The 23,436-nt window shown below is 35.3% G+C and overlaps 1 protein-coding gene across 2 annotated transcripts; it reads right to left on the bottom strand.

The window, feature by feature from the left end:
• Window positions 1-3,482: 3,482 nt before the first annotated feature.
• Window positions 3,483-22,026, bottom strand: DTWD1 (DTW domain containing 1). Of its 2 annotated transcripts, XM_081049967.1 has the most exons (5): window positions 21,916-22,026; window positions 17,695-18,014; window positions 13,461-13,604; window positions 11,206-11,455; window positions 3,483-6,152 (listed from the first exon to the last, which is right to left on the bottom strand). In XM_081049967.1, the coding sequence occupies exons 2-5, from the start codon at window positions 17,956-17,958 to the stop codon at window positions 5,905-5,907; spliced, it is 906 nt and encodes a 301-aa protein (XP_080906093.1). In that variant the 5' UTR covers window positions 17,959-18,014; window positions 21,916-22,026; the 3' UTR covers window positions 3,483-5,904. The 2 variants fall into 2 exon arrangements, with proteins under 2 accessions (XP_080906093.1, XP_080906094.1); XM_081049968.1 differs by lacking the exon at window positions 21,916-22,026 and having other exon boundaries at window positions 17,695-18,092.
• Window positions 22,027-23,436: the final 1,410 nt, after the last annotated feature.

Below are 23,436 nucleotides of genomic sequence, written 5' to 3'. Positions count from 1 at the left end.
TGGACGATTGAAACAGGACTCTAATTGATCTTCCTACTTTACTTTTACAGTCTATCTTTCAAAATGGATTCAGGATAATCCTTGGAAAATATAACTCAAATCTTGTCACTCCTTTGTTTAAATTCTTTAATGACTTCCTATCTCACTCAGAGTAAAATCCGAAATCTTAGCCTGACCTCCAAAGCACTAAAGATATGCCTCTTTATCCCCACTGCACTATATTTTCTTCTAACACTTTTTCCCTCCCCCACATTAATCCAGTTAAATTGGCCTCCTTGTTATTTCTCAAACATGCTAAAGATGTTGCTTCCACAGTACCTTTGCACATACATGTTCTCTCTCATTAGAATGATAGTCTCTTAGTCACCTGCATGGCTCACTTTCTCTCTCTTTACTCAGGTCTCTGCTCAATTTTACCTTATCAAAGAGGCTTTCCCAGACAATCCTATTTTTTTGATTTCAGATCTTACATTTAAGTCCAGGGCCCATCAGTTCCAAGTCGTTGTCCTTCAATCTAGTTGTGGAGGGCACAGCTCAGTTCCAAGTCCAGTCACCATTTTCAATCTCAGTTGCAGGGTGCGCAGCCCACCATCCCATGCAGGAAGGAATATAACCAGCAATCCTGTTGTTCAGAGCTCGCACTCTAACCATCTGAGCCATCCAGCCACCCCACCCTGAATTTTCTTGATAAGCCTTAGGTTGTACCTTTGTTTCATCCTAAAGACCTGCGTTATCCAGCTTTATGAACTAAAAAATATTTTTCCCCACAATTCTTGTTCTCTCTGTAACTTATACTATTCAGATGAAGAACCTCATGGAGAGGTCCTTAATCTATTTTTCTCTCCTATTTTCCATTTCTTTGATATTCTGAGAGATCTCAAGTGAAAAAACAAATTTCATTATGAGTTTGGAAATGACCTTTACCAAGAAAACCAAAACAAAGTCTTGTTTTTTGATTAGCTAGTTATTCACTCCAGATACAGGGGCAGAATCACTGAATAAAGATTCTGAGGTCATAAATGGTAAATTAATCACCCAAATGTTGGTGTGAACATTACAGCACAAGTGAGTGAATTTTCTCCATCAAACATAATATTCTTCAAAATAAGATAAATGCTATTTACTATAACTAACATATAAAATAAGATGAAGTTGTCAGAGTCTCAAGGGGATAATATGGAACCATCAAGGTCAAAAATAACTTGGAGAGTAGTGCTTTGGTCCATCTCAGCAATCCAGCCAGAAACTCAATTTCATAATAATAATACGCCATAAATGTATAGATTCATAGTCAGGACATGAATACTTTCACTTCACCTAGCTAATCCTCTTTTACTTTTTATGAATTTATGATAACTGATATACAAATAATCTCCAACTTTCTCCTTAACAACTAAGGATAATGGCGAGTACAAACACTATTGTCAGTAAATGACCTTCCCCCTCAAGGATATTTATTAAATACAATGTAACACATAGCCTATGGTTTCAATTGTAACTTTGAACTAAGGTTGAACTGTATGTTGGAATTTACAATTTTCTATTCTTATGCTTTATCTTCCAAAGCATTGAATTTGTATTGAATTTTTATTTCACCAGTCACATTTTTAAATTCCAGGTTTTTTTGCTGTGGTTCTCTACTTGTATTTCCTTTGGATTTCCCCCTCTCCTTGTTCACTGGGCCTCTCTTGTTTATTTGGAAGCTTTCACCAAGTGTCTAGTGATACTTGGTTCTTTTGTCATGGGTAGTGATTTTTGACCAGTGGTCTTTAGTGTTGGCTCATTAAGTGTTCAGTCCAACTTTTCATTAGGGCTTTTTGTCAGTATTTGGAGGCAAAAAATTGGTAAAATTATTGTCTGCACTAACATGGAAGACAGACAACATATCTAAACGCATTCATGGCATTTGGTGAAATTTTTAGGCAGCATTTTGAAAGAATAAGCCAGCACGATTAGCTGTAAATGATAAGGTACAAAAAGAAAGACACAGGCTCAAAAATACAGTGGTGGGTATACAAATGGAATTGAAAGGGACTATAGTGCCTAGGATATACAGGGCTGCAGCATGAAATTGTTTCTCACAAAATCAAATGTGTCAAAGACCAAATCCAGGGCACCGCCACCACCCTGGCCTCAAGGAGAAGACCAAATAAAGGGCATAGCTATACACTTGGTTTTTTAAGACAGCTGAAAGGATTAAGGGGATGACTTTCGGCTGAACCAAAGTACGCCTAAAAAGATTAAAGGAATGAGAAGCTTAATATGCTCAAGACATACATTTCTTTGCAAACTACGTCACAGGCACTTTGCGCATCTCAGGCTGAACCAGTTAATGACTTTCTCTCATCTATTTGCTACAGTCTTCCAGACCTTGGCTCCCTTAGCAACTCCCATGTTTGGGTGAGCCCTCATTCTATATTAAACCTCTTTATTCATGTAATACTTGTAATGAATCTGCTTTCCTCGCAACATCTAGACTAAAACACCTGGCTTCCAGAGAAGGGAGTCTGAGGCAAAAATCAAATCTATTACTTTATTGGAAGGTGCAAATCCAGGCTGGCGAGAGTGAGTTAGAAAGGAAGTAAAGCTCTCATGGATGGGAAGCAAATGCACAAATTACTGTACAGCTCTTGATCTGTTACATGAAAAGCCATGTAGAGATTTGGCAATTACTCTTGCTTAGCCACATTGTACAGCTCTGGACAAAAGGGTGAAAAACAGTCTATCAGAAAAAAGGATAGAAATTTATCTGACAGCTTCTTCTAGTCCATTGATACAAATTTTCCAGACAGTTAACTTCACTGCTCTTCCAGATTGCATTATTTAGCCCTTTGACAGTCAGTGGGGAAACTCTGTGGCATGTTGCTTCCTCGAGTTCAGTGTTGGAATGGGCCAGGGACTCTTGAGCATGTGGCTAGTTGGCCTCAGCAGAGGAATCACACCCACCTGCTGGTCTGTCACTTGGTAGGGTGGTAGCTATGGCAAAGCAAGTGGGTGATGGCATAGTAAACACTGAGGCCCAGAATCTGAGAAGGTGTTTGAGGAAGATGTGTCTGATACTGTACCCAAGGATGAGATATCTATTGGCACAATAATGCCGTATAATAAACAGCCACACGACTTCAATGGCATAACCACAGACATCCCTTACTCACACATCTGCAATCAGGTAGGTGTCACTTAGGGGGCTCTGCTGATCTCGGCTGGAATTGTTCATATATCTGGGGGTTGAATGATAGGGTTCAGCTAGGGGACCAGTGCGTCTCACCCTCTAGCAGGCTAACGCAGGCGTGTACTTACGGCAACAGGAGAAGCATAAGAGTAAGAAATATACTAGATATTTAGAAATGCATATGACCAGAATCAGAGTGAGAGGGTATTTCAAACGAGCATGAAAAAAGGACCAGGAGCACAGGAAGGAGTAAAGAATTAGGGCCATTTCTGCAGTCTATCATAGCAAAGAAAAACAAGTACAGCCAATTCATTGTTCTAATAGGTATTATTTTCATTTGGAGGGAAGAACTTGAGATTTTTATCTAGACTTAGTTATAAATTAGGCTCTTACGAAGTATGTGAGCCATCTTTTTAAAAGTATATTTGGTATACAATATATTACTTGTATTAGTTTCAGGTGTACAATATAGTGATTTGACATTTTTATATCTTAAAATGGGATCACCCCACTAATTCTAGTAATCATGTCCCCATGCAATACTAATTTATCACAGTATTATTGACTATATTGCCCCCATCTTTTTCACCCATCCCCCGCCTCCCCTCTGGCAACCTTCCTTTGGTCTGTTTCTATGTGAGTCATCATTCTTATGCCAGCTATGAGACGGGGGCAATTGAGTAATAGGGTTGTTCTTTTTTTTTTTCTCCCTCTTAACTGTTAAGTTAGTTGATTTGCAGAGCCAGTTAAATGGCAATAGATTTTGGCTCAGGGAAGTCCAAATTTAGCCCAGAGAAATCCAACTTTGGTCCTTCTTAAATCCATTCAGGCCTTCTTCTGTTCCCAGTACCAAGTTCTAAACATGAAGAAATCCATTTTAATTCCATTATTGTAAAATAACTGCTAAATAAACCTGCCAGTTAGTTTATTTGGCTAAGGCTATAAAGCAAACAATATCCAAACCTTATATAATCCATATTTTTTTATAAATAGCATAATAAAATGGTGACTTCACTGACCCAATCAAAAGTCCCAGATTCTAGACAAAGTTCTACCACTAACTAGTTGTGGGATCTGTGGACAAAGTTACTTTATCTCTTTAGGCCTCAGTTGCCACATTTATGTAAAATCAAGGATTGCTATACAATATTCCCAATGTCCTATTCCTACAGGATGTTAGGAGTCATTACTCAATTAAGAAATACTAGCTTAAATTTGAAAATGTTTATTTCAGGACTTTCCAGCACTTTTGTGCTGTGCCTTTTGAATCGCTAAGAGTCAAATGTGCAACAAGCAAATTTCAGCACTAACTCGTTGTTTTCATGAAACATGTTGTGTCCCACCGAATATACTTTTGGGAAATGTACTATTATTTCTAGCATCCACGTGGGTGAATTTATGAGTCAGGGTCCCAGAAAGAAACAGAGGCCAACTTCAAATGGGGACATTTGAAAAACATATGATAAAATGACTATTTACCAAGGTATAGGCAGGTTTCAGGAAAAACAAGGGGTAATGAACTAGCCTGGGGTTAGTAACACCTGGAAGCTATTATTAAGTAAGTGAAATGCGGTAAAAGGGACCTGAAATTTGAGAGGGTAACTGGGATAACTGCTCGGAAAGGGATGCCTGGTAGAATCTCCTTCAGCAGAGGGACACAGCCAACCTGTGGTGACATGGCAGGAAAGGAGGCAGGGAAATTAACGATTTCTTTTTTTATTTCTACCTCCAATCTCCTGCTGATGCTTCTCATTTGTTGAAACCAATCAAAAGCCTGACGGGAGCTCTAGGGTCATCTCATTTAGTGTACGATTCCAAATAAAATAATAAACACATATATAGCACTTACTGTATGCCAGGTGCTATTGAAAGCCATTTTATTTACATTATCTCACTTAATCCTTATAATTAATCCTTATAATCCTATAAGGTAGCTATTGTATTACCCTCTCTTTAGGGATACAAAAACTGACATATGATTGGTAAATGGAAAAGGAAAAGCTGAGATTTAAATTCAGGTAGTCTAGCTCTACAGCCTGTGCTTTTAACCACTGCACCACAGTGCTTTGTGAAAAATAAGCCCTTTTTCCTACAGCATCCATACCACTTATCAAAAAGGATGTTAGGTCATGTGCTCATCCTTGGATCAATCACTAGGCACTTTGTTTGCTAAAGGGGGTCATATGTCCAGCCCTATGGCAGAACCCCATGATTGCTAGCAATTTTTCCCTAAAAAGGATGCCAGTCAGTCATTAAAAAAAAAGCAACAAATGTCCATCATAGGCAGTGTGGGCTTAAAGAAATAGCCTTAGGGACTGGAGCTATAATACTGGTTTTTCCTATGAACCTCAAGCAAATTTTCAGCAAGGACATTCTGATCCCATCTACCTTAAAACATGGTAGTAAATATAGGTGGAAAGATATGAAGATCTCTAAACAAATATCTAAATATATCTAATTACATAGATATAAATATAATACACTATGTTAAATTATAGTAATAAAATTAAGATATGCCAAACTTGAGCAAATAACTTTTGAAACTAATTTTTCAGTCAACACTATCTCTGAAAATTCCCTTAGAAATAGCTTCCTTTTAAAATATAGGAAGCCTTATTTTTTCAAGTGGTCTTACAGACATTACACATGAGGATTTCCTAAAAATAAACAAAGCACAATTACAAGTTTATTGATTTTAGCAAAATAAAATGACATAAGTGGCTTCTTAAAAACTAATGAGTAAGTTTTCTTGTTTCCTTGTCTCCAGAGCATTTGGCATTCTTTATCAACTGGTACATAAAAGAGTAGAAAAATAAGAGATTGTCATATTGTCCTTTGTATGTCTCTTTTAATACATCAGTATGGTAGTCCACCAGAAAGTAGTAAATGGCTTCAATTGTGGAAAGGAAGGTATCTGGCTTTCCTTTCTGATGGCGCCAAAAGCAAGTTTTTCTTGTTTTCAACTCAACTTGTAACAACCCTGCCAAAAACAAATAAGAAAAGTATAAATATTTCTTCTTAACCACAGGGTGTGGTACAATAATGATGATTTCTCTTAATTAAGGATTTTTTTAAAAAGAGCATAAATTTCCTCAATCGTAATTGAAAATATTTTCTTAAATGCATTAAGGTAAATATAGAAGCAATATAAAACAGAATGAAATCTTATACATGACAGTTACCTATAGGTCTTGGACCTCGTAGCAATGGGTGAAAAGTAGTTAACATTTAAGAGATCCATCTCTTTCTATCTTCTGCCTACCACTGTCTTTTTATTTTAACCCATGACAGGAAATTCACCAGTTTTCAGAAGGGTTTCATTTCCTTGATAAACTGACACCGAAAACACCATTCTGAAACTCACTAAGAGTGATAGGCAGGTTAATGGTCTTGAATACTGTTTGTTTCTAGATTATCACTTTCTGGCTCTATCTTTATGAACAGAGAACCTAGAGCTCTTTCACTAGCTTGCATCTGTGTTGCGGAGCCTAAATGACACAGCTAAATGCCATGCTCCTGTACATTTAAGAGGAAACAATTCATGAAACCATAGAGTGGTGCTCTCACCTTTTAAAACTGAGATGTCAACATACAAACCCAGAATGCTTTTAGCACCTTAGGCCAATACTTGGACTCACATTATATTTATTTTGCCATACTTTTAAAAGCATATTTAAATGGAAAAGGTATCAAAATGGATCACTAACCCAGATGAGGAACCCTGAGTCATCAATGATTTCCTACTATCTATCGTGCTTCACTTTAACCTAAATGCGATCTTGAAAATGTAGCAGAGAATGACAAGAAATAAACAATAGAAAAAGAATTAAGAGATACAGATGATCACATGTCTAGTAGGAGACCCAGGGGAGAGAATAAAGAAAATGGAGAAAAGATAGCATTTAAAGAGATAATACCTATGACTTTTTCAAAAACTATTTTAAGAAATGCAAAGTCACAGATACATGAAAAATACATGATAAATACAAAGAAATCAATGCCTAGACCCATCACAAAGTAGTGTAACTGCAAAAGAGCAAAGATAAAGAGATTTTTTTAATTAAATGTTAATTATAACCAAGTAAAAGTAGACATTTAAAAATGTTCTAAGTAATTAGTAAAATTAAAATCTTCATAGGTTTTTGACATCACCAATGTAATTTCTAAAAAAAGCCAAACTATAACTATTGAAATGGCACTGTTCTGAATGTCCTAAATATATTTAATATTTTATATTTAATATGTGCTACATCAGAATTTTTAAAAGGAATGTGTTAATCCTTTGAAAATTATGAAATAAACAGATTTCTAGAGTCAGTTTTCTCTGTATCTAATATGCTTTAAAATGTTAAATATGAAAATCAAGATTTAATGATTATCACCACTAATCCATCCTGTTTAAAAGATTTGCTTAGAAGTATATAGAACCTTTTAAACCATACTGAAATACACAGACATGGGATTATATAGAAAATTAACATTTATTTTTAAAAGAGCAATATATACACATAAAAGAGTCTCTTGCTAGTATTTCTGTCAATCAATAGCTTTAAGATAAAATATGCAAAAATGTTTAGCAGTAAAACTTTAAAGCAGATAATTATAAATGGCCTTTCCCTCCAAAATTATTGCCTGAATTTCTTCAACTGGAAAATGAGAATGAAAATCTTGAGCTACCCTCATATTGTTGTTTTGAGGACTGATGAGGTGGTATATGACACAGCAGTCAGTGACACACTGAGTATAGTTTAGGAAATGCTAATGATGTGAACAAATCTGTCACTTTAAACACTGTATCATACAGTCAAAATGAAGGGATGGAGCTGGCTAGTTTTTAAAACAAATTATGATATAATTCCAGCTTTAATAATTTGGACTCCCTCCCCAATAAAAAGAAACCATCCTTCCCTACCACATGCCCCCAAGTCTTCCTCTGGTTAATTTTTAAGAATTTGAGGTTTATATTTGATGATTAAATTAAGACACTCAACCTTTAAATGTTTTTATTTTGACAGCAATAAACCATCCAGAGCTATTTCTCTGTAAAGTCTGGAAAAATGGTATGTTTTTACATTGCTAAGGGGATTCTTAACCTCAGCATTCAGAGTAAGGTAACAAAAACATAATTTCCAATACATTACATTTTGAGGGTTTAAAATGAGGTTTAAGAGTTGGTTTGTTCAACTTAATCCCATCGAATGACAAAATGTTTTAAAATCTACAGGCAATGATTTGTATTAAACACAGGTTGTTTCTTGTGGGGGTAACTTGTCTTATCTGGAAACTAGCATTTCACATATACAGAGGTTACAAATATGCACAGAGCCCCAAATATTCAATATGTGCAATGAAGAGCCAGAAGTAGGACGTACTGAGAAGACTGACTAGAAATCTGTTTATTTCAGGATTTTGAAAGAATGAAGAAATCCCTTTTTAAAACTCTGATGTAGCACAGAATTGAAATATATAATTCTATGTGATCTGGGAAGGAATAACAGAAATTTTTTGTATAAATCTAACTTTAAGCCTTAAGCACAAATGTGGACACGCTGAAAGCAGATTTTGAATTGTACCTCAATAATTCCTTTGACAGTTTTTTTTCAAGTGTTTTCACTTATGTTCTTTCAATTACCAAATAAGGTAATTATAAAGAAAAATAGCTCAGAAAAATCTTCAAACTGAGGAATACTTTGCTGCTGTAACCATCCAAGGTAATGTGGCAGGCAGTATTCCAAAGAGCAGGGTCTTAGGGCTCCATCTCTATTAAAAATATCAGCAACAAAATTCTGCAGTTCTCCGTAGTGTGTGTCTCTCTCTCTCTCTCTCTCTCTCTCTCTCTCTCTCTCTCTCTCTCTCTCTCTCTCTCTCTCTCTCTCTCTCTCTCTCTCTCTCTCTCTCTCTCTCTCTCTCATACAATTTCTTTATCTCTCTGCCTATCTTTCTCACAGACATACACACAAGAACACAAACACAAATAGAATAATAAAACTTACTAACATGTATGATGATTTCAGAGGTACGAAGCATATAAGTTAAGCTAATTAAATCTAGTATTGTCACTCACATTAGCCTGGTACTAATTAACACAAGTCAGACTCTGAAAGTGTCATAAACCTTTTCTAGATGACATACCTTTTTAGCAATAGCCTGGGAAAAGCTCTCCCAGGTTGAAACTGTTTTGGCAACTTCCTAAATAGATAGCTCTCTTGCCTTCTAATCATACAAAGTATACAAACAAAGCCATCAAAAAGGTGGAAATAAACCTACAGCTTTTAGAAAAACTGAGAAAGCCTAAAGAACTGAGTAAAGTGCAAGGGAACATGAGGTAATATGAGCCCCTGTTCTTCACATCACTAGTTGTACTACTTGGGCAAGTAAAGCAACTCTTTTAAACTATTATTATTAGAAGTTTAACTTTTCACTCTAAGAGGAAAAAAAAGATACAAACATAAAACAAAAGAAAGAAAATTTGTGTAATGTTAAATCTGAATTGGAACCATCCATGTGAACTCATCACACACACACACACACACACACACACACACACACACACACACACACACACTTATTTTTCTTGGCTCTATCCACTGAAGCAATGGTATCCAAGAAGTAATAAATATACCAGATCTTGGTTTCTAATATCATTACGTACTAAAAAGAACCACAGCTCCTTTGAATGATTGATTCTAGGTCTGGGGCAAGAAAACAGTGCAAGTGAACTTTGAATGATTGATTCTCTGTCTGGGGCTGGAAAAGTGCTGTACCAGAAGGATGAATGAGGCCATTCCACAAAGGACTTGAAGGGTTTTCACTGGCAAAATTTGAGATTATTTGGGCATCAAAAAGAATACAATCATGATAGATTATAACATACTGAATAAAATAGATATCTGTCAGACCAGAGTTATCTCATAATTGGGCATGGAGAGGGGAAAGAGAACAAAAGAAGAGGGGAAAAAGCAAAAGCTCTTCTTTACATAAGAATGCCAGCTAATAAATGTAGAAGAAATAATAAAATTAAAATTTCATGATTTTGCAATCCTCAATATAATAGGATTTAGGATTTAGGAACGAGTCATCAATAAATACTAAAACCACTCAGTGAAAAGCAGTTGGGAAATACAGTTCATAGTCTCAAAGCATCACCCCACAGGTTACTACTAAATTCACAGAAGAAAATAAATCTTTGTAATGGACAGATCTGGCAGTCCTCTTTAACCAAGTAATTAAAGTTATCACCAGTAATGGAACAACTTACATTATATGCCTCCTATTTTGATGCAATAAGCATACAACTTTATCTATGAACAGGGTAATCATATAATTTATCAGCTAAACAGCTTCATTTCTGAGAGTAAAAGGGAACACTATTAATAATTATACTAAAACAATAGATATAAACTGGAATTGTCATGGACACCCCTGGATTTATCCTTATTTGTAAATATCCTTACAAAAAATATTTAAATTATATCTAATCATGATGAAATATTCAGACAATTGACCTATATCTTCTTTACACCAGTCTAAGTCATGAAAAATAAAAACAGAACTGTTTTACATTAAAATAGATTAAAGAGACGTAATAACCAAATGGAATTTGATTTTACATGCTACATCAGAGGGAAAAAAGCTACAAAAGATATTTTTGGGTCAGTTAGGGAACTGTGAATACGGACTGTATATTAGACATGACAGAACTTTTGTTAATTTTCTTAGAATGACAATTGTATTGTGATTATGCAATTATTTTTAAAAGATGTATGTACACTTCGGTATTTAAGGGTAAAGTTTTCTAAAACCTGCAACTTCCTTTCAAATGGTTCAATCAAATATATATACATATATATATGTGTATATATATATATATCTAAGTATACACACACATATACAATAGGGAAAGAGAAATAAAGCAAATGTGGCAAAATGTATGGGTAGTCAATGCATCCCTTCTTCTAATATATCTGTAGGTTTGAAGTTTTATGAAATGAAAGTTGGGGGAAAGAGCAATGCAAAAAATTTTTTTTTCTTACCTTGAAGTCTCTCATCAGTGAATATTTTGTTTGTTTGGTTCCAGGTGCTATCTATAAATATAATTCTTTTCAGTGTTGTCACTCTACACTTGCTGTCATTCAAATCCTCCTCTTCAGTTTTCTTGCGTTTAATAGATGGCTTGTCATGGTCATCATTTTTGCTTCTAACATTATTTTGCATCCTTTTTTGCAGATGAAAAGAAATATCTTTTATTGAGACAGACTTAGGTCCAGGAAAAACAAGTGCAACCTAAAGCAAAGAAACTTAAGTTAATAGTGTGCTATTATGATCTTCAAAATGAAGAAATTCTGACTGACTCAAACTTTAAATAAGAGAAAAAAATACATTGACTTTCTGAGAAACAAGCATTAGCTTGTACTATATGTGCTATTTTAAGATGAATGATTAAGTTTTTGGCTCTTCCCGAGTAATTTGTAATCATAACATACTACCTAAAAGTATTACTTCAAAATAAGTTACTCACCTGTTAATAGAAGCCAAGTTAATTGTACCTTGGATCAAAAAACTAAACTTTATAATACTTCATAAGATGAAAGGCAAAGTGTGTGATTCTTTGTAAAAGAACTATTGAAAAGTGGTCAATAATTAAATACCATTTTCACCTACATAGTAAGCCAAGACAAAACAAATGATACAGTCAATGCTGGTACAGATATGGTGTAATGGGCTTTTATAGCCAGCACTCATAGCAGGTTTAAATATTAGGTTGGTGAAAAATTGCAGTTTTTGCAATTATTTTTAACCTCTTAAACCGCAATTACTTTTGCACCAACCTAATAGTATAACTCTTTGTGAAAGCAATTTGGCAACTTAAATCAAGAGTCTTGAAATGTTCATACCCTTTGGCCAAATAATTTCACTTATGGGAATTTGTCTTAATAAAATAATCCTAAATACCCACATGCAATACGAGGATATTTGTTAATTTATTACAGTGGAAAAATTAAAACTGAAAAATCTAACATTCAAAGAATAATTGTGTAAATTATGGTACAGCTTTTCTTTCAGCATTTTACTGAGACATATATAGTGCTAGAGCTTCCAATGTCTGAATGGCTCCTGCCATAAAGCAGATACCCGGTACATATTTGGGAAATGAATAAATGTTGGTAGAATTATGGGTATTTTATCTTCCATACTTTTCTCTATTTCCCAAATTTTCTTTAATGAGCATAATTTTTAATACGAATAAACACTATAAACAAAAAACCTTCAATTTATAAACTTCAAAGTTATTCAAGTTTCTCAAACATTCACAACGCATGCCAATATTTCCCCTAGACCCAATCAGCAAAGTCCAGGGTTTCTTAATTTTCTTGGATTATAAGCAGATCATGTCTCTTTACAGAACCTAGCATTGTGTTCTATTTAATTAACAAATGATATCTAGCCTAGTAGAGAATGAAACGCAAATACATTCCTAAACCCAAAACTCAGATATTATGAACAAACTCTTTATCGACTCAACCAAAAAAAACTGATAGGAAAGGAAAAACTTACCAAGTTCTTTCGAGAACACACGAGTATATTAATTTTTAATTTTGTTTCTAGATTAATCACACCAACAAATGGTCCCCAAGAAACCTAAAAGGGTTTACAGGCTTCTGTAAGAAGTACCCAAGGCCTACCTGTTTTTGAGATCTAGTGCAGTATTACTCTTCAACAATTCCAGTAATCTCTCACCATTATCAAATTTCAACTATGTGAAAACCACTTAAGAATCTAGAAGTGAGCAAGAAAGGTCTCTAAGCAGACAAAAGAAATGCTACAAAGGCCATATACCAAAGTTCTTAATTTAGGGAGAATTCCTGAAAATCCTTTTCACTCAGTCTTTCTTTTCTTCTTTTGGAGAAATTCCAACAACGTTTGTAATCTGGTTTCTCAGTTCGCATCAAATTAGATCATCCATGTGCAGTATAGGCAGGAAAATGGAGAAGGGAGAAAGTAAAAGCAGGCATAATAATATTGGCAAAGAGTGAAAACCTGAAGAAATAATGCCAAAAAATGATAAAAAGTGGACAGACTCAAAAAAGCCTAACAATCTAGGATCATTTTATCTTTTCAGAAACTAATGGAGCAGACTGTATGTTGTTTAGTGCTACTATACATAAGGATAACCCTAGGTCATTAAGAAAACTGTTAACTTGTGTACAAGTAATTTCAGAAAGGCATTGGAGTTTAAAATTCATTTTTAGATTCAATGTGAAGAGTTGTAAAACAATAAACTGCTTACTTCATGGTCTTTTTCTTCATATTCTGGAATACAAGGGTACGTGTAAATATTTACAAATTCAGGTGCTAAGAGTTTTGCGTGTATAGCAGTACTTTTGCCATCTGTTTCATTTGGATGTTTAATGATGTCAATCTTCAGTGGGAGCTGAAGTTTTTAAAAAAGACAAATGAACAAAACAAATATAAAAATTCTAATTTTTATGTTAATAAAAATGGTCTTTAAAACTTAAATAGCAAGCTCACGTACATTCCTATAAATATACTTCTGTTTTGAAAGTCATACTTTTCTAAACCGGAATAGTAAGAGTGATAAATCATAAAGTACACTCAAATTTCTTCCTCAGTATTGTTAGTTAGGCAATAGAACAACTATTTTCAACTCTAACACAGAATCTCCTCTTAAAGCAAAGCTTCAATGTCATTTTCATTTAAGTTACATAGTCATTGAGTCTGACTCTTTGCATTTCAATATGTGCCAAGAACATGTTTTATAATTCCTATAAGCTTTAGGAATTATAAAACTTTAGGTTTGTTAATTTTATGATATAATAAAAGGAAATAAGTTTGGGCAAAATTCAGGTCTAAAATTCAAGTTAAAATTTTGTTCCTTGCACATCTTGTGAGGTGCACTCTTACTATGAAAAATAACTCGCTTCAAAATCACTTTCCTTATTTCCCTTAAAGTTTCATTATTTAATTGTTATGGATTATGTCTTAACTCTACAAAAATAGTATTTTCTTGCATTTCTTGAGTTCGATTTTTCTGTTAGTTCACTGATCTGTTTGCTTTAGTTTTCTGTACAATGCCTGTGCAAGTCCTACATTAGCCATAATAATGAAAATGAAAACCAAGTCGTATCTCTCCCTGTGTCTAAGAAACTCTCTCTGATTCTTCACTGTAGATTTCAAATGACTTACTTGTTATGATAATCACTCTTCCAACTCCCATCCTACACCAAACAGGCAGGATTCTAATTATTTACCCTGGGGCACACAGCTATTTTACCTTGGAGTCCAAAACTATTTTTCTTGTTTTTTAAAACAACTTTATTAAAGAGAAAAAAAATCCATAAAATAAACTGCACACATTTAAAGTGGACAATCTAATGAGTTTTAACATACGTTACACACTTGAACTCATTACTGCAATCAAGATTAATGAAAACATCCATCACTCCCCGCCCAAGTCTTCCTGTGCCTGCTTCCTCCCCTTTCCCCATCAACTACCACCCACAGCTTAAGTAACCACTGATCTGCTATCACTATAGATTAGTTTGTATTTTTCAGATTTCTATATAAATGAAATCATACAGTATATACTTTTTTCATCTAACTTCCTTCACAAAATAATTATTTTGAGATTCATCCATGCTGTTGTATCTTTCATTCCAGAACTATTTTTTAAAGGAGCAGTTGCTGCATGCTACTAAATGATCTCAATTGCATACATTTTATTTTTCTGGATAATTATATGGAAAGAGGACAGTATATACTTCAGAAGGGCTATTTAGGGTTTCAAACCCCAGGTCTCCTACCTTCCCCACTTAGGCCTACTGATCATTAATAAGTTATGGCCAATTGCCTCAAATCACCAAGCCAACTTCTGGTTAGAGAAAATTTACCATTTAAGTAGGCAGTTCACAAATGATTTTACATCACTCTAGTTCTGGCTGAACTCTACATCAGAATTCCCTTGTGACGTTCGGTCTCAGCTGAACTATATTTCCTTTCCCCAGGGTCTTTCAGTACCAGGTCAGCATTAGCTTAGCCCAGGGAAGGTAGGAAAGAGAAAAGAAGAAAAAGCAAGCAGATCACAACCAAGTATTCTATTACTAATAACTAGCAACTTTCTTATATGGCTGATGAGTAGAGCTGAAAATTCCAAAGGCAAACACCAACCCTTCTGATCTGATGGCTATCTTTGAAGAATATCATCTATATTGAAGACAGAGGACTGTTTTTAATGTATTTTATAAATCATGCACCTAGCCTATTACGAACTAAAATCTACAAGTATAAGACAATTATGCAAAATTTGTGCTAAAGAAGTATTCCTGGGACCCAATCCAGGTATCTTCAGTTCTCTCTGAGTTAAATTGGGAATATCCGATACTATGAAACAAAAGTACAGACAGGTCAAATCATGGCGATGTATGTTTATACTCTAGTTCACACATTTTAAAGGAAAATACTTCATAAATAATGACAGGCTAACATCAGTAGAGTTGTCCAGATGCAATTCAAGTAGAGATGTTCTCTTTTCAAACATGTAAAGAACATCAATTTGTTCTCTAACACCTATGTCTCCCATAAGAGATTTACCACAAAACTTTCTGCTCAAATTTATCAAAATGCCATTAGTAGGAAGCCCTAAGCCTTTCCCCACATGTTACCAAAGAGAGATAATTCCAAAGAGAGCCTTTTAAAGTCTAGGACTCTAATAAAAATAAAGCTTTCTTTTACCTTATGATTTTTCTCCTCTTTTAAAAAAAAATATCAAGAGCACCTTTGAAATTTGCTTATGCATTTCTCATGACATTAAAAAATAAATCACATTCTGCATAAAGATAGGTATTTATGAATTTATTCCCTAGACTAAAATTTAAAGCTTGGGAGGTACTTACTCATTAAGTAGTCATCTTCCCTTCCCAAGTAGGCTATCTAAAAGCAAATGCTAAATGATTTGTAAAAATAAAAATAAAGTAGGAATTAGAAAAATTTGTAATGTTTTTATTAGTAGTAATATATATTAACATATCAAATTTTATATATGGCCTTTAAAATATCAACACTTAAGAAAATTCTGCACAGATCAATCGACCATTTAGAGTTGATCAAATACTTGATGTAGTTATGTGAGTCATTTCTATCATATAGTGGAAATTAGACCACTGATTTGGAAAATAATCCTCTATTATTAAATTTCTACGAAAATATTAGCCCTGTCAATATATTACTGACTTTATTATTCTGACCTTCAATTCTTTTGTATATGTGCTGCCGAAGCGAGCACGACCTTCAATTCTTTTGAATATAACACATTTTAAGATAAAACTTCTAATGGGATACTTTCTTTATGTGTCTATGATATAAGTAAAAGATAGAATAATTCTGTATGCACTTCAAAAACCATACTTTGAAATTGTAACATTCTTATAAGATAATGGGAAACTTAGAATGAATTACTGTTCTCAAGTTCTCATTTTTCCTGAAGTAACTAGAAAACTGATTAGAGCCCATGTTTATTCTTGGCCAGTAAACTTTCCAATAGCCTCTAAGTGTCATTTTATACCCACGAGAAGAACATGGACTTGCCAAGATGATATATAGGCTGAACTGAAATTCAAGGAACAAAATATATGCATTCTTCTTTATTCAAATTTAATGAATCTTAAAATCATATTAAATGTTTTTAAATATAGTTACAGTATTCTTACTGGCCAGTTCTAATGAGTCCATTTGTAGAATTTAGTCTCACTAAAATCCTAATAGGCAGCAGTCAAATTTTATACATTATTTGATTTACTCCTAAACTTTGGGTCACTATTAGTAAGTTAATATATATGCAGTAAATTATTTGATTATGTAGACACGATGGTTTACAGACCTTATAACTATACAAGAGTAGTCTTGGTAAGCAACAAAAGTATTAGGTAAGCAATCAATTCAAATCAATTTGTAAAATCAGGCTTTAAATCACTACAATTATAACATGGCCCAATGACTAGGTCTTATGTCTTTCAATTTTAGTTTCGTTTTGTTTTGGTCACTGACATTTACTCCATCTCCATATACAGAATAGGGCTAAGCCATTTCACAAAAGCCTAAGCAAAAATCAACTCTAGCTCCTTTAGGATATGTGTTCTCAAAAGCAGTCCAAAGACTGGAGGTAGTTTTTGAAGCTCCTTCAAGCTGGTCTCTTGCTACATTAATGTTTATATCATACTTTTTATAAGTGGTAAATGAATTATAATCATTAATAAAAAAGTAATTGATTTCATTAAAAATAATACCATTCATCTCAGACCCAAGTGTTTTGGCAATGTGTCTCTTTTTCCAGAGACAAGAAAAACAAATAGGTTTACCAGTCTGTAGGATTAAATTTTCTATCAATATAAATCATTTTTATAATGATGCTATTTATCAACCTTACTAATTATAGTAGAACAGGCATATATGAGACATCTTTTTAAAATCTGTTTTCCTACTTTGAAATAATTAAATTTCTTACCAACCTTCACAAGTGGCATCTGTTCAATGGGTACATTTTCAACTGGGACATAACATGTATAGCAGTAGAACATTCTTGAACCACCACATTTAAGACATTTTGATCTTCCACTTTGCTGAGCTTTTTGAAGAACTTCTTGAGATGCTAAGCATAAGTTTTGAAGAGGATCTTCTGCAGCTATGGAAGTAGTTTCTGACTGTTGTATTTCCACACATTTTGAATTGTTTTCTTCCCTTTCTTTGAGAAACACAGGTGGACTGAGAGACATTTTTCATTCAAACCAAAGTTTTAACATCTATTTCTAAAACACATATCATAGGTGCACTGAAAAAAAAAGTGGAGGGCAAAATAAAAACAGAAAACATTTTACTCACTGTCTCCACAAAGAAAACTATTCAATTTGATTAACAACTGTGTGCTGTTTTCAGTATTTATTAACAAAAGTTAACAAGTCTTTTAAATGACTAAATTAGCATATTTTAAAATATAAAATTAGGATGCAATAAACTCAAAACAATAAATTACCCTTTTTGGCCATTCCCTCCATAACAATAGAAAGGTGCTCTATTAGAAAAATTATTTCAAATATAAAGTTTAAGTACCAACAATCCATTTTCCAGTGACTCTTTTTGTTCCAAAGATAGCAATTTTGTTTTATATTAGAAAAATAATGGTGTAATGTTAGTATCAGCCAGGAATGTATTCAACCCTGTAGGCTCTGACTCTGAATTGATATTATATGACATCTAATCTCAAACTGAACTCTAATGAAAATATAAGGTTCCAGTAAAATCAGTAAAATTTAGCTGGTTACGTTCTAAAAGATATATTCTTCTCCAACTTAAATTAAAACACACATAAAAATATAACTAAACACCCATTAAAATCTGAGATGCATCTACTTCCTATTATAATTTGTAAAGTATTCCAAAAGGTGAAATATATGCCCAGAAAAATAAAGTGTGATCTTATAAATTTAAAATTTTACAGAGTAACATTAATGCTCCACTCATTCTAAGAATTCCTACTGCTTTTTAAAAACATACACCATTCAGATAAGATAGTAAATGGAGATAAGATAGTAAAATAACTCTCCCACTTAAGTATTTCCATCAAAGAAGGATGATGGCAGCCAAAACTGTTATTCAAATACTCTATAAGCACAATATCTTGGCAGGGGAAGGGGGGAAGGGTGAGGCAAGAAACTGGAGTCCTTTGATTTGATATGCATTCCAAAGTTGTAAAATGATTCTCTTATTAAAAAGCTTTACAGCATTGTGGTCCTTAACCATGAGGCTCCGGCACGTTGAGGACAAACACCCAGGCAAAACACTGTGACTGCAACAGGAAACTTTCTGTGGTCTCCCAAATAGAAAATGAACAAAAAGTCCAGTGGAACATAATATACAAGATAACTTTCTAACAAGAAGTTAGTGATACTAATTTAATTCCTCCGCAGGAGCTTTTATAGATTGTAAATCCCAGTGCACTTGATACCCAAAAAAGATGCTGGTCATTGAAAGAAAAGTAAAATATACTTGCCAAATGCATCCAAGGGGAAAATCAAAATACTGTACAATAAATATTTTTGATGTGTACTACTAGGCACAGGTTTACACTTTGGGTTTAGCAGAGCAAGTGGTATTTCAGAATGAGATAGTCCAATCACTTCTTCCTGCCTCACAAATGGAAAACATCTACTTCTGACCCCCACATTAAGGCACCTAATTCTATCTTTATGAATATGCCCTCAGCAACCAGGAGAGTGCAGGATATTATGCTGCAACCTTTTCTTGAGTCTCAGATCCTTTTAAGATCACATAAGCGTACTGGACCTTATCTGTCGGAAATGCATATACAGACACAATATTTTGCTCACAGTTTCAGATGGTTTGCAGAGTCCATCTACAGATCTACAGATGCAGGCAAAGAAATCCTGACTAAGATAAAAAAAGTTATTCTAAGCACAGGAGCAGCCTTAAAAGTCTGGGAGGAGATCATTATGAAGGTCCAAAAATTGGAGCTACAACTGTTGGCCAACCAAAGGTCAATTTTCATAGCCAATGGGGGTCTCATCACTGCATATAGGAAGCTAATTATGTTTCATCTTCGTCCTCTTGGTTTGGGTTTGTTTTGGTATTGCCTGAGGTCCTTACAGAGAAACATTTTTAGGCTGTAATAGTCTTGAGTTACCTTGATCATGGGGTTCATCCTAAAAAAGAAATTGGAAGGGACTAATTCAATCTGACTTCATTTTCCTGGGTATTCCATGGAAAACTACTGGTGAGTTTTTCTACGACTCTCAAAATGTATTCCTCCTGAGATGCCTCCAAAATATCCCCCTATACTTGGGCTTCCATCCATACAAATAAACGGATATTGGTAACACTTTATATAAATATCATTCCTCTACGAAATCAAATAATATCAGTACCTGTAAGGGAAATGTTTATGGCTCTCTCTCCTGCCTCACCCACATACTCTCACTTATGGCTGAAGTGGTCACACACAAACGGTCAGCACAAGGAAGCCATGGGCAGCTTCCTCCAAAGGTCCCTGAAATCGTATGACAGGGCATCTGTCCTGACCTAACCAACAGCCTGCCTCAAATGTGTACAATCATTGGTTGCAAACGTGATGTCTCAAAACCTTCAAAACATACTTGTTAACATCAAATATATGCAGGGAAATGCAAGTGGAGTTGTGGGAACTGCTTAGAAAACATAAAAGACTTTACTCCTAAGGAACTAACAAATATTTTTATCTTGATAGTGCATCATCCATCATTCTGCAACTTAGGTTTAAATTTTGTACTCCTCCTTCTACCCTCTTTCCCCCCAAAACTAAATACTTACCAAGTTGCAGTAATTCTACCTTGCACATAATCCTCTATTTTTAGTCTCACAGTCAGGCCTAATGAAAATATAAGGTTCCAGTAAAATCAGTAAAATTTAGTTGGTTATGTTCTAAAAGATACATTTTTCTCCAACTTTGTGGCAATCTCTTATATTCCTTTATCTTTGCTCACTTATTATTGGTTCCACATACTTAACATGGAAAAACATACCTTAACTTGGAGTTCTACCTTTGAGTGAAGCTATCCTACCAGGGAACTCTCCAGGAGCAGAGTTCTTTACTGATCTCACCTAACCCTGTACTTTATGCAGCAGGAGGAAGTCAACAAATACTTAGTAACTAAATCAAATCTATTCTGAAAAAAGAAAAAGCATACAGTATGCATCTTGTTATTTAAGTACCTGACAAAGTAACTTTATGGCCCATGGGTAGCCTGGCACAAGAGGCAACCCTGCAGACCTCTTTTTGCAAAACAATACTAATGGAAAAGGCTCCTAAGTTGATTCGCCTCCCAATGGAACATTATATAAAACACCCTATCCTGTATTGTGGTTTTAGATAAAACCCACTTCAATTTTTTTCCCCTTGGAGTTATTTTTAAGAACCTGGTTACATAATAGATACTACTCCAACACCCTTTTTGTTTGGGGATTTTTTTTTTTTTTTCTAAATTCAAGGTACCATCTTTCTCATACAGGACTAACGGCCCCTCCCAGACCACCATGTGGTAGGCAGACTGTGTTGCCTTAGTTTTTCATAGTTACACTGGGGTCCAGACAGAAGTAATCCTTAAATGTTTTGGTTTTAAGCAGCGATTTTACCATCTAACTCCATGGAATTGGCAACTTCAAGTGTTAATATATTTCCTTATTTGTCCCACGTGCCCCTAAAATAATTTAGACATATGACACTGACTTCTTTGCTTATTATGTAACCACAATCTTAATATTTTAGATACTGCACTGCATGGCATACTACGTCTGTGCTAAGCTTCTCATTCCGTGATAACCGATCCCCCGCAAACCACTCCAAACACTAAAAAATAAAAAAGGGGCCCTAGGGGGCTAACTTTGTCAGGACAGATTTCTCTCGGAGTGGAAAGCACTGAAAAATAACTGTTGGGGGGGGATTTTTTTTTTTTTTTTAAAGAAAACATTGGAAGCCTTTTTCCCAAGGGGCCCGCAAAATCCCCCAAATACAAGCGCCCGCGCAGGGACCAAAGTCCCGTTCACAGGCGACACCCGGCACGACCTCCGTTAGGGCTCGGCCAAGGAGCGTCCACTCCCCGCAGCCGCACGGCTCCAGCCAGGCTACTCGTCCCCAGAGAGGCGCGATGACCGGCAGGAGAGGATCGGAGTGGGACTCAGACCTGCACAGCTCGCGGGTCCTCGCGCAGCTCCACGCGTCTTCCGCTCCGCCAGAGCCCGAGGCGCGAGCCCGGCTGTGGTCGCGCACGCACGCGGCGGAGCGCTTTCCGGGCGACACCGGAGGGAGGAGTCCGACCGTTGCTAGGGCCGTTGCTAGGGCCGGGCGCTGCTCCGGTCCCACGGCGAAGGTAACTGGCTGGGAGGACGGCGGGGCGGGGTTAGACGGGAAGTCCCGCCCCAGCCTCTTCTGCCACCGGCGAAGTCTCCCTTCTGCTGAGAGACAGGATCCGGGAGCAGGGCCAGGATCTGCGGAGCTGGGCCTCACACCCCGCTAGCCCTGCGCCGAGTTCCCTCCTGAGACTGGCCTGGGACCACATCAGTGTGAGCCGGTTCTCGAAATACACTCTCAAGGTGTAGTTACCATGAGTTGTGAAAAAGCTGATCCTACAGAACACTTTTTCATTTTACCAATCCCCAAAAGATTTTAGTCGTGAGAACTTGGCTCCATTACTTTTTTTATGGCCATGGCAAGACAAGTATTTCCGGCGGTGCAGAGCTATTAGAAAAATCGTATCTTGGTGATTTGGTTTGCTGAACAACTACTCGCGTGTAGAGTTGGAATTACTTTATGCACTTTTCCAGTTTGAAATTAAACATAATATGTGGCTAGATTCTTAAACTATTTTCTTTGCCCCACCCCAAAGAAATCCAAACTGAAGGAGTGCATGTTAACAACTGTGAGATTTGAAAACAATGGCCAGATGTGGAGCAATGTATTTGAATACTAAGAATTTAGGAAGTGACAAAGATCAGAACCTTCCTTGCCCTGGAGGAACTTACATATGATATGGAATTAAGCATGGGTAGCACAGAAAAGACAATATGACTAGCAAATTGTAGGAATTTCAAGAGCTCAGAATGGAGCACTTGAATGCAGGCTTATGGGTTGGACTTGAGTAAGACCTTGGAGAATGATTACAGTTTAGTGTTTTTCAAACGGATTGTGTGGGACACATGGGTGGTGCAAGGACATCTACTATTAAACCAAACCACACTTTAAAAAAATGAAATAGTATAGTGTGGAAATATCAGTTCATGGCACTTGATATAGTTAAGTATTGCTTCAAGGAGTTTAAAATTTTCTATATATAACATTTGTATATGTATATACATATTGTATATATAAAATTTGTGTATATATACATAAACACTATACACTATACATATACACACACACATACATACATACATGTATGTGTACACTAGGTTGTTTATAAAATGTTTCTTTTTATTGTGTATATCTCTTTTAAAAAGGTTGAAAGCCACTACTTTAGGGGCAAAAAGGAACTTTCTGGGTAAGAGGAGTGGCAATAGCAAAGTCTACAAGCCAAGAATAAATAATTCACTTCTTTTTCTTTTTTAAGTACTTTAGTTCAAGTGCATAGTTTAAAAAACAAGTAATATGATTTATTAGTTGGAGTGCGTATTGTGTTTCTATTGCTATGTAATAAATTATTCCAAAA

Source organism: Rhinolophus hipposideros, assembly GCF_964194185.1.
Source record: "Rhinolophus hipposideros genome assembly, chromosome: 5".
In the NCBI taxonomy this organism is placed as follows: Eukaryota; Metazoa; Chordata; class Mammalia; order Chiroptera; family Rhinolophidae; genus Rhinolophus; species Rhinolophus hipposideros.
The sequence above is the reverse complement of the archived record's forward strand: the minus strand, read 5'-3'. Positions and strand labels throughout refer to the sequence as shown.